Source organism: Colossoma macropomum, unplaced genomic scaffold (genome assembly GCF_904425465.1).
Source record: "Colossoma macropomum unplaced genomic scaffold, Colossoma_macropomum, whole genome shotgun sequence".
NCBI classification, from domain to species: domain Eukaryota; kingdom Metazoa; phylum Chordata; class Actinopteri; order Characiformes; family Serrasalmidae; genus Colossoma; species Colossoma macropomum.
The window spans coordinates 4,125,119-4,136,571 of NW_023494806.1; the positions used below are offsets into that span (position 1 = coordinate 4,125,119).

The following is an 11,453-nucleotide window of genomic DNA, read 5'->3' on the forward strand; positions in this document are numbered from 1 at the left end:
AATATATCTTCTATACCAGCGGTCGGCAACACAAATGTGAAGAAGAACCATTTTCTTCTTTCAGCAAAAATCAAACCATCTTGGGAGCCACAACATTTTATGTCTAGTTTCCTATCTTGGCTGTAAATATGTCTGTATGTGCTGATGCACTAGTGTAGGATAAAAATGTTATACAAACGAAGACGCAGCCTTATTTTCTCGCATCTCTGGCAGGAAACCAGAATGTAACTGCTGCACAATTTAAGGCGGAACAGGAAAATTCGAACGACAAGCTGGCAAACGAGAAACTGAATGCGGCTTCACCACTTTCTAGTGTTTGACAGTTTCTTGTTGCAGATTAAACGTATCAGGAAACCAGCTGGAGTGATTATAAATGTAAATAAGTCTATTCGTCTCCAAATGATCTATGTTCGTCTTAAATCTCTCTCTTTGCCTTTTTGTTAGCTACTAGCTAGGTGAGATTGTGGTCTGTGTTGCTATGGTGACCAGCAGTCTGCGTGTCAATCTTCAGGGTTAAAGGGTGAATTAGCAGATATACATTAACTGCAGTTTTTAAGGCCATTTATTGTTAAATCTGTGTTGAACGATCAGCAGATTATTTTATTTTTACCTACAAATCCAATTCTGCTGTGGGCAGTAAAAGAGCTGCATATTGCCGACCCCTGACCTATACCAATATCCCGTTTTATTGACACACTGTGATCCTGCTTTTCAGTGTTAGTCATATTTTTAGTGATATATTTGACAGACAATGAATTTTATACTCAATATAAGATGCTCGTATAACAGCAGTTGCCAAAGATTTATTTATTTATTTTATTCTATTTTGTGCGCCTGACTTTACTTTCCTTTAGTTATGGTGGTTTGATACCTAACCATTATCTGTAATGAATGTAATTCGCTGTCGTTCCTCAGATTGCTCAAAATACATAAAAATGAAATAATTATGTGTTTTCTTTCTGGAAATGTTATTTCTGTCTGGTTAATGTTTACTATACTGTATAAATTTCCCTTTGGAGTAATTTTGAGAGAAGAAAACAGAACAAAACAGTTAAATCGAGTCAGATTTGTCAGACATTCTTTCAGCATAGAGAAGCAGCCCTCAGGAAGCATGGGCCTTTTACCTCTATTCACACCAATTAAATAACATCTGATACCAACACATATTCAGAAAATATTGCTATACTCAACTAGGATGCACTCAGACGCCTAGTTCTGGTCACGGACAGTGAAGTTAGGTAAATTAGAGATGCTCAGATATGGAAATTGTGGGCTGATGCCAACAATCTGGCATTTTTCATGTAAATATCTGCCGCTGCTGATATGTTAACGTTTGTAAAATGACTTGGATTAGCATTACAGTGATATACGTAATGTATTTCTGTAGGGTTACAAATGCAGTAAAATGACTAACGTGCAGATATTTTGGTGCTGCTTTACATTCTGCTCATGAAGAGTACAACAGCATCATCATCCAATACTCGTCTGAAATATCAGTCAAATCTAAACATCCGTCCGATATCCATATTTTTGTTTTAAGCAAATATCTGCCGATAACAATATGATTCCATATCACTATGCGTTTAACAGATAAACAATACATTTTTTTTCATATTTTATATTGAAATTGCATTTGAAAGAGTGCAATGTTCAAATTGCAAGAGTTGCATTTTAATTGCATCCTACATTTTTAAAAGCTGTCGACAAATTTGAAGTTGGGAAACTTAACCCAACAATTCAAAGCTCTTGGACTGCCAGTCTGGCACAATATATTCAGCAAGTCTGCAAGAGCTGGCCTTCTTGGCAAAAAAAGGTTGGCAGCACATTTTTTAGAAAATAATTGCAATTAAGTCACAATTGCAAGACTGGTCAGAAAAAAAAACGCAATTAGATTCTTTCCCCAAATCATCCAGCCTTACTTAGAAGAGACCGAGGAGCAAAACGATGATAACCATTCATATATTTTTCTAATTTTCAATATTAACTGTGACTATAAACGCAACTATATTGAAATCATTACACCCTTAGTTTCCTTGCGGTCAGAAAAACAATGTATATGACATCAGACAAGCAAGTCTCAACACTTCCAAGCTGTTAGAAAGCTACTCACCATCTCTACCACACCCTTTTCCAGATTTCCAAAGTGCTGTTCCATATTTGCAACCTTTCTTAAACCGAGTTAAAGAAGTCAAACCAGTGTTAAGCCGTTTCCCTCTCCAGAAGTTGGTCTGGAAGCCTCGCCCGACTGTGGATCACCACAAAGTGCTCTTCTTCTTGTCTGCCCAAATGTTCTGTTGTAGCTATGCTGGCTGGTGGAGAAGTTGAACACAGCCAGAATTGTTCTGGAGTCTAATCTCCATGTAACTTCGTTTTCTGTCACACAGCAGCCAAGATCTGTGCTCACATAAACAGCCTTCTATTTAGGTAAATTTGGTCAATTAGGGTTTTCAATATGCAAATTAGCTTCTCTCTAACGTTACACATTCTCAAGAATTTCCAATGTCTGTGAGGAGCCGGCGTCTTATGTTTTGGTCAGAGTTTCTTATCTGTTTACTCCAAAACAGGAAGCATAGAAGGACTACTGCATCTGGCTAGCAGATAATACCAAGTCCAGCTACAGCAAATAGGAAGTGTCGCAGAGAAGCGCCTATAAACGTCAAGCTCAAGCTCATTTTACAATCTGCTCATGTAGATTTAAAAGAACAAAACTTTCAGTAACATTTAGTGAATTCATCAGGTTTGGTATCAACCAACTAACTCTGAACAAACTCACTTTTTTCCAGCTAAAAATGTGACGTGAAATAGAACGTATTCTTGCGAGGGCTGAACGATTTGGGGAAAATATCTAATTGTGATTTTTCTGATTAATATTACGACTAGAGCTGGGCGATATGGCCAAAAATGTTATCACGATAAACAAAATTCATATCGTTCAATATCGATACATATCGTGATAAATGTTTAATCATTACTACTTTCAAGTTTGAAGGCTGATTTTTGCTCCAGGGTGGTTAACTGCTGTTTTAAACTATCCTTTATGGTCAGAACACGACGAACACTCACCAAACAGTGGAATATTTCACAAATCTGTCATGGGAGAGTGGGAGAAAGTTTCTGGTGAGCTGTTTTTACTCCTTTTAGATACGTTTAAACTGAAATCTGTGCTTTTGTGTCGTGTCTGATCTACAGTATTATCAATTCCCCGTGTTGTGGAGTGACGGAGCGCTGCTTAAAGTTAGCCAGCTGCTAAAAACAGCTAGCCTGGAAAGATAGCGCTCTCCCGCTCTCCAATGCCTCAGAGCTTCCTCAGTTTACTGTCATTTAAATCAGGGCTGTAACTGCATGAACTCACTTCTTTCTTCCACTTTCATTGCTTGTGAATGCACTAATACTAAAATATGACTGAGTGCTGTCGTTGTGTGGATAGACATGATTTAACGCTGCTAAAGTTGTTAGGATGTACAGAAAGAGGTGAGTTCGCTGTAGGACAGTATAGTTACACCACTGACCTCGTCACTCACACTCGGCCACAGGAGAACAGATCGCTGGTCGCTCCACTCAAACAGGGAATGTATAACTCTGCGTTTAGCCGCTGCTAAAGACTCATCTTACTCGTGGCCCCCTCCCTCTCTAATCATCTCGAAAAACTCGGAAGTGCGCCCTCTCCTGGCGAAAGCAGAGTAGTGTCGCTTTCCTTGCAGTAGAAAACGCCACCAGGGCTTTGGCTAGAATGTGGGAGTGTCGAACATGTCGTATCGCTCTATCGAGGAAAAGTTATACCGCGATAATTATCGTTATCGTTTTATCGCCCAGCCCTAATTACGACTGTGATTTATACTGTGATTACTACCCATAAATTGGGCTGTGTCTCAGACAAGGCTGTGTGCAGTGTTCGGGCACCCCAGTGGGCCGTGTTAGCTCCATTCCTGTTCAACCTGTACACCTCTGACTTCAGGTACAACACTGAGTCGCGTCATCTGCAGAAATTCTCGGATGACACGGCCATTGTGGGGCGCAAGAAGAATAGACAGGAGGAGGAATACAGGAAGCTGGCAAAGGACTATGTTGACCGGTGTACGCTGAACCAGCTGCAGCTAAACATCAGTAAGACTAAGGAGATGGTGCTGGACCAGACCTGCCTTGGCACCAGTTACCATTGATGGAGTTGACGTGGAGGTGGTATCTGGGTTTGCACTCGGACAACAAGCTGGACTGGAGCTGTAACACTCTCGCGGTGTACAAGAGAGGCCAAAGCCGTCTCTACTTCCAGAGGAGGCTGAGGTCTTCTGGTGTGAGCACTAAGCTCCTATGGACTCTACCAGTCTGTTGTAGGGAGTGCTTTACTCTATGCTGTTGTGTTTTGGGGCAGCAGCATTAGCAAAAGTGCTCTGAACAAAATAAACAAACTTATTAGGGAGGCTGGCTCTGTTATAGGAGTCAAGCTGGACTCTCTGGAGGTTGTGGCAGAACAGCGGACGCTCAACAAGCTGTTAGCCACCTTGGACAACACCTCACACCCTCTGCATGCCACACTGGATAAACAGAGAAGCACATTCAGTGCAGACTGTTACAGCTGCGCTGTGTTAAAGACGCCGTGTGAGATCTTTCTGACCCACTGATATACGGCTCTACAGCGAGTCTCCTCACTGCAGAGACGGTACTGATCTCCAGCTGCCTGAACTGAGCTGAACCACATCACTGTATCTTCTCTCCTGTTAACACACACTGTGCAATATATCATAACCTGCTGCTGTAATGACACCTTCACTATGCACTTTACACTGTAATACTTCTGCAACTCCTAGTTAGTTATGTCTATAAAGAATATCCACCTTGAGGCTTGACCCCTGAATGTAGTGCGCTGGACAACCAGTGGTTGTGATGGCATAACACTTGGAGATTTGGTTGCATCTGATTGGTCCAACTTATCTACATACAGTTCACAAGCTCTGTGTTGGGAGGTAAACATTCCCCCTCTTGAGCCATTTTTAATCATGTGGGCTATAATTTAAAAAACTGCAGCTCTTGCGATTTGAAAACTGCAACGTCAAATTGCGATTACGATATAAAAACGATTAATCTTTCAGCCTTAATTCTTGCACCACAAACTGATACCATCATATGTTTGGAAGAAATCATAATATTGATTTTTATTAGTACTGACCAGCCCTAGAGCAACGCTTTGAAGATAAACTGTAGTGACTGCACTGCTGCATTTTCCCAATAATGTTCCTGAAGAACATGGACTGCACATTTAAATGTTTTGTCCTGCTCTAACATCTCTCTTTAAAATGAAATTTGACACTTTTTAAAGGGGAATTGCACTGATTGTTTCAATTGTCTGCATAATTGAATGGCTGAGATGTAAATACAGTCAGAGTGGTTTGATGTAAAATTCAGAAATGTTCACAGTGGTGCTGATAGGAACCAGACGTCTGAGCAGTTTAATGCCTCTAAAACTCCTTCACAGAAAGTTATTGTACAAAATAGTTACAAATAGTCTACCTGATGCCCGAGACACTGCTTTACGACAGCTTCAAGAGTAGGTTTTGGCCTAAGGCTACATTCACATTACCAGGCTGAAGTGGCACAAATCTGATTTTTTGCCCGAATGTAACTCAGATCTGATGTTTTCAGGCTTTGTGGACACACAGATCTGATCTTTTCAAATCCGACCTGAGCCACTTTAGCTACGTTCACATTACAAGCCACATTGCCACATTGCTCAAATCCGATCTCTCTGACTCGATGGTTTACACGGGTTTAGGTAAGTGATTCAAATCTGTCATTAATGTGACGAACCGGCGTCCTGAAATGACCCACATGCGCACATCCTACTCAGTAACGTCACGTGAATGAATCACGTTCATCATCAGCGCAAACTAACGAGCAGAACGAGCTTCGCTGAGAAGATAATTAACTCTGATCAGCTCTCAGCTTCATTATTAGAGCGAGACGAAGGAGAAAAAGGTGAGTTGAGCTGCTTTTCCACCGTTTACAGGCTTTAACTTCTGTTCGGCGCTGCTGCCATGGTAACGCTGAATGACGGTGCACGCGCAGTGGAAAAAAAGCACATAAATTCCGATCTGAGCATCACATTAAGGTCACATGGCCACGAATCGAATACGTATCCGATCTAGGACCACATAAGAAAGTGGCTCAGGTTGGATTTTAAAAGATCAGATTTGTGTTCACACAGCCCTGAAAACATCAGATCTGAGTCACATCAGGACATAAAAAAAATCGGATTTGTGCCACTTCAGCCTGGTAATGTGAACGTGGCCTTTCACATGTGGTCTTAGATCGGATATGAATCTGATTCGTGGCCATGCGACCTTAATGTGACGCTCAGATCGGAATTCCTGTGCTTTTTTCCACTGCGCGTGCGCCATCATTCAGCGTTACCATGGCAGCAGTGCCGAACAGAAGTTAAAGCCTGTAAACGGTGGAAAAGCAGCTCATCTCACCTTTTTCTCCTTCGTCTCGCTCTAATAATGAAGCTGAGAGCTGATCAGAGTTAATGATCTTCACAGCGAAGCTCGTTCTGCTCGTTAGTTTGTGCTGATGATGCACGTGATTCATTCACGTGACGTTACTGAGTAGGATGTGCTCATGAGCGTCATTTCAGGACGCCGGTTCGTTTACATTAGTGACAGATTTGAGTCACTTACTTAAACAGGTGTGAACCATTGTGTCAGAGAGATCGGATTTGAGCAAAAAATCTGATTTTAGCAATGAGGCTTGTAATGTGAATGTAGCCTAAAACATTTTTGAACACATACAGGGATTTGCACAGCAAGAGCTTCCCAACATCATCAACATTACATATAAAGTCTCAGAAGGCACCTGTAGGTTCACTGGCGGTTTTCGGACAGTAAATAAAATGGTTACACTTACGTTTTTAAACATTGTGATCCCTGGTTCCTATCATCACCACTGTAAGGACGTCAGGAGTCAGTAAGTTTCTTCGTAAAGCAAAATTTGACACCAAAACACTCTGAATGACTTTGTTCTCCGCTCAAAGATTGAATTACGGATAAATTTTGGAAAATTGGTGAAATTCCCCTGCAATATCGAACTGAGACTTCAACAAATTGAGAATAATATTATTTCCTCCATGCCTATTTCGTTTAAACAGAGGCTGAAAAATCAAACGTGAATACTGTTTGACTTTGTTATCAGTTCCAAGTCCTTTAGACCTTAACCAGTGGTCAGTTCCTGACCACAGGACTGCTGACGGCTGGATATTTAAGTCTGGAGGACTATTCCTAATTAGTTTATTATACATGACGACTCTTTTCAGCCTGGTCTTTAGGCATCATCTCACAATTAACAGTACAGCACACAGATGAACACAGGGACCCTCCAGGACTCTGACCACCTCACACACAATGGCCCTCCCTCCAACCACCATATCATCTCATACTCCATTGACACAAGCATCTGGCCAGTGATGTGGACTTAGGACCCCCACCCCCATTAGATGGCTACTACAGCATTACACAGTAGCTGCTATGTAATACACTGTAATACCAATGCACACCTGTATACACAGGCTTTCTCAGCGTATCACTGTATATCTTTGTGTTTATTTTTTAATTACATTTATATTTACAACATTTGGTTATTTTAATTATAAATAAATCACATAAACACACCCATATATATATATATATATATATATATCACTGTCATCAGAATAAAACCTCATATCTCCAAAATTATAACTTTACAGGAGAAGGAAAAAACGGCATTTCTTTTGGTCTATTTATCATGAAATTTACAAACAATGTAAAGGGCAACAGGCACTTTTAAATTATGTCAAAAACTGAAAAACAATATATATATATATGCTACTGTTGGAACAAAAGCTTGTATCTTCATTTTTGGCATAATTGGAAATTGCCTGTTGCCCTTTACATTGTGTCTAAATGTCATAATGGATGGACCAAAAATAGCCCAACATGACTTGGAAAAAATAAGACATTATCAGACATTTTATGAGCATACTGTTACAAGCTCACAGTTAAAATCTACTTTAAAATCGACTTTATAGTCCTTTTAACGACCTGCAGGGACCCTGAAATTAAGTGTGAGAGCAGAAAAACGTAGTACACTAAAACGTAGTGCAGGAGACTCCAAGAGCTGGACATTTCCTAGGCATGTAACTACAGGACATGAAAAGCTACAGCACATCTTAATGCATCCCTGATCTTCTGCACCCATTTTAACCAAATAAGGGGTTTAATAATTGACTTTTGAGTTAAAGAAGGCCTGTTGGAGCAGTAAAACCAGTCAAATATACAGTGCATGGGTTGAAAAACACTCCTACAAACACAATCATCAGACTTTTTGCTTGTGCAGCCCTCTATGACTCTCCAACAAGCTCAGTGTAAAACTAGATAGCTACACAGCCAGCTAACCCCTTTCATTAGTCAGTAAATACAACGGAACCTGTAATTAAATCACTGGGCTCAGTCTTTTATCATTTAACTTACATGACAGAAAGCCTGGCTAACTAATGAGACTGAAGCTGGCTTCCTATTCTCCAGCTTCTTGCTCGAATTTAGCCGTTCCACCTTAAATGGTGCAGCAGTTACATTCTGGCCACTTAAGGCTCAAATGCCAGAATGTAACTGCTGCACCATTTAAGGTGGAACGGCGAAATTCAAACAAGAAGCTGGAGAATAAGGAGCTGACTTCAGCTTCATGGCTAACGTAGCTGGTTGTCTACCATTGAGTGACTGAGCTTTCCCGCTAACGTTAGCCTGCTCTGACATTTGGGTTATGGGGGTGACTAATACTCTCTATCTACACCCTTTCCTACGTATTTATCGAGTTATTTACCTTATCCTCCGACTTCTGCTGCTTCAGATCATGTTCCGTCGTGCCTCGGTGCCGTAACTCTGTCATTTTGACCTCGTTTCAGGAGAAAAAAAAGAGAAATGAAGGAGAGAAACGCGTTGAATGCCCCCGTTAATCTGCACTGCCTAGCCTAGCTTAGCTTAGCACAGTTCACGACTGCTGTTTGTTTTCGTCGTGCCGCTCAACAGCGCCCTCTGTAGGCGACTCGAGCGCTTCCAACAGAAAATTCGCATAAACGTTTAATGAATTTCGTCTAAATTACAAATAAATGAAATACGTTGCGTAAATGTGCGTCATTTACATGTTGGATATACTATAATGCGTGATATATGAATAACGTATATGTAACTAATTGTGTTTGTCCTTCTTTCGTCATGGAAGACACGCCCACTGCAAAGTGTCTATGACACGCCCACTGTTTTAATACTTTACGTATACAAATAGACACAAATCAGCCATAACATTAAAACCACCTCTTTGTATCTACAATCATTGTCCATTTTAACAGCTCAACTCATCATATAGGAGCACTTTGTAGTTCTACAGTTACAGACTGTAGTCCATCTGTTTGTTACCCTGTTCTTCAGTGGTCAGGACCCCCACAGGACCCCCACAGAGCAAATTATCTAGGTGGTGGATCATTCTCAGCACTGCAGCAACACTGATGTGGTGGTGGTGTGTTAGTGTGTGTTGTGCTGGTGCGAGTGTATCAGACACAGCAGTGCTGCTGGAGTTTTTAAACACTGTGTCCACTCACTGTCCACTCTATTAGACACTCCTACCCTGTAGATGTAAAGTCAGAGACGATAGCTCATCTGCTGCTGCACAGTTTGTGTTGGTCATCCTCTAGTCCTTCATCAGTGGTCACAGGACGCTGCCCACAGGACGCTGTTGAGTGTAGAAACAAGGAGTTGGTTTTAATGATTGGCTTTGTGTAATTTTAGTGATAGAATTCAAAATCATGTTATCACTAGTAATAGGCAATATTTTGCATTGAAAAAGTTAAGCTTTTATCAGTTAATTTTTATTTTATATCCATTATTTTGTTCTAATCGTTCTGTAAAGCACTTTATGGATTATGTTATGAAAGTTCTGCAGAAATAAAGTGCTTTGTTCTGTTTTCTTGTTATAAAATTGCACGTTATGGATTCTTACACTGTATTATAAATGTTTTACCACATTTGCATAAAGAAAATTTACTATTTATTGTCTTTTAATGTTTGTATTTTGAACAGTTCTTTCACACCAATCTGAAACACCCAGTGAATGACACACAGGTTTTGCTGTCTATCAATTCTAATGAACCTGAAAATCAACATTGTGTGACACTCAAACCTACATAGGCTACTGTTAGAGATACGGTGCTCAGCACTGATGCATATCTTATTAAAGCAATTTTATTTTTATTTTATCTATTAATTTTGAATGAGGCTAAACTACAAGAGATACCCACCAACTCGCGCTATTGGCTTGGTTTCTCCTAAATAAGCAGAACAGATGTTACAGCTGGGCTCATAAACACATTCTACAAAAACAAATCATTATTCTTTGAAAACTGGTTCAGAAATGTTCTCAATTTAGTTCATCAACGTCTTGACTTAAATGGCAAGCTATGGTTCTTCAAAGGTTCTTTATTAAAGGAAATGGTTCTATTTAGAACTATGAGTTCTATATAGAATAATTTCATGCTTAAATGGTTCTTTGCATGGTGAAATGGTTCTTCAGAACGATGGAGAATTTGCTGTAGATAGAACTTTTTTGAAGATGGTTCTATATAAAGGTTCTGCTATAGTTACGATGTCAAGCTTGTAACAATGGAAGAACCTTTTTTGGTGCTATGTACAACCTTTTTAGAAAGGTTCTGTGCAGAGCCAACACATTGTCCATCAGTCTGAAGAACCATGATGCAAAGAACCCTTTTATCATACAAAGTGTTCTTTGAGTCTTGAGTCTTAGAACCATTTTCTTTACTAAAGAACCCTTGAAGGACCACATTTTTTAGGAATGTAGTTACAATGTCAGGCTTGTAACAAAAAGAAGATCAATCTGAAGAACCGTTTCACCACGCGAAGAACCATTTACTAAAGAACCACTGAAGAACCAACTTTTTTTAATGGTTATAGTGTTCTAGATTTCTTGCTAGAATATTAAATTTCTCACTCTGACTCATTCAGCAGTGGACAGTAACTAAGTAAATGTAATTGGTTACTGTACTTCAGTATTTTTTTGTGTATCTGTACTTTACTGAAGTTTTTTCATTTTGGGTGACTTTTTCCGTTCACTCCACTACATACATTAACTAAACCCCTTATCCTTCTGGGTCACGGTGGGGTGCTGGAGCCTATCCCAGCTGTCATTGGGCAGAAGGCAGGATACACCCTGGACAGGTCACCAGTCCATCGCAGGGCAGACAGACAGACATACACAGTCACACACACACTCACACCTAGGGGCAATTTAGCGTGTCCAATCAGCCTGACTGCATGTTTTTGGACTGTAGGAGGAAACTGGAGTACCCGGAGGAAACCCACGGGGAGAACATGCAAACTCCACTCAGAAATGACCCTAGTCGCCCGGCCGGGAATCGA

General features: G+C 40.3%; 1 protein-coding gene across 2 annotated transcripts in view; it reads right to left on the minus strand.

Moving 5' to 3' along the window:
* cds2 (CDP-diacylglycerol synthase (phosphatidate cytidylyltransferase) 2) overlaps nt 1-9,034 on the minus strand; it is a 49,922-nt gene extending 40,888 nt beyond the window's left edge. The window contains exon 1 of one of the 2 annotated variants that reach the window (XM_036598360.1): nt 8,848-9,034. In XM_036598360.1, the coding sequence (XP_036454253.1) occupies nt 8,848-8,913 (66 nt within the window). In that variant the 5' untranslated portion in view covers nt 8,914-9,034. Of the gene's footprint in view, nt 1-2,110; nt 2,532-8,847 lie in introns of those variants that run through there. The other variant, XM_036598361.1, reaches the window with a different exon arrangement.
* Nucleotides 9,035-11,453: the final 2,419 nt, after the last annotated feature.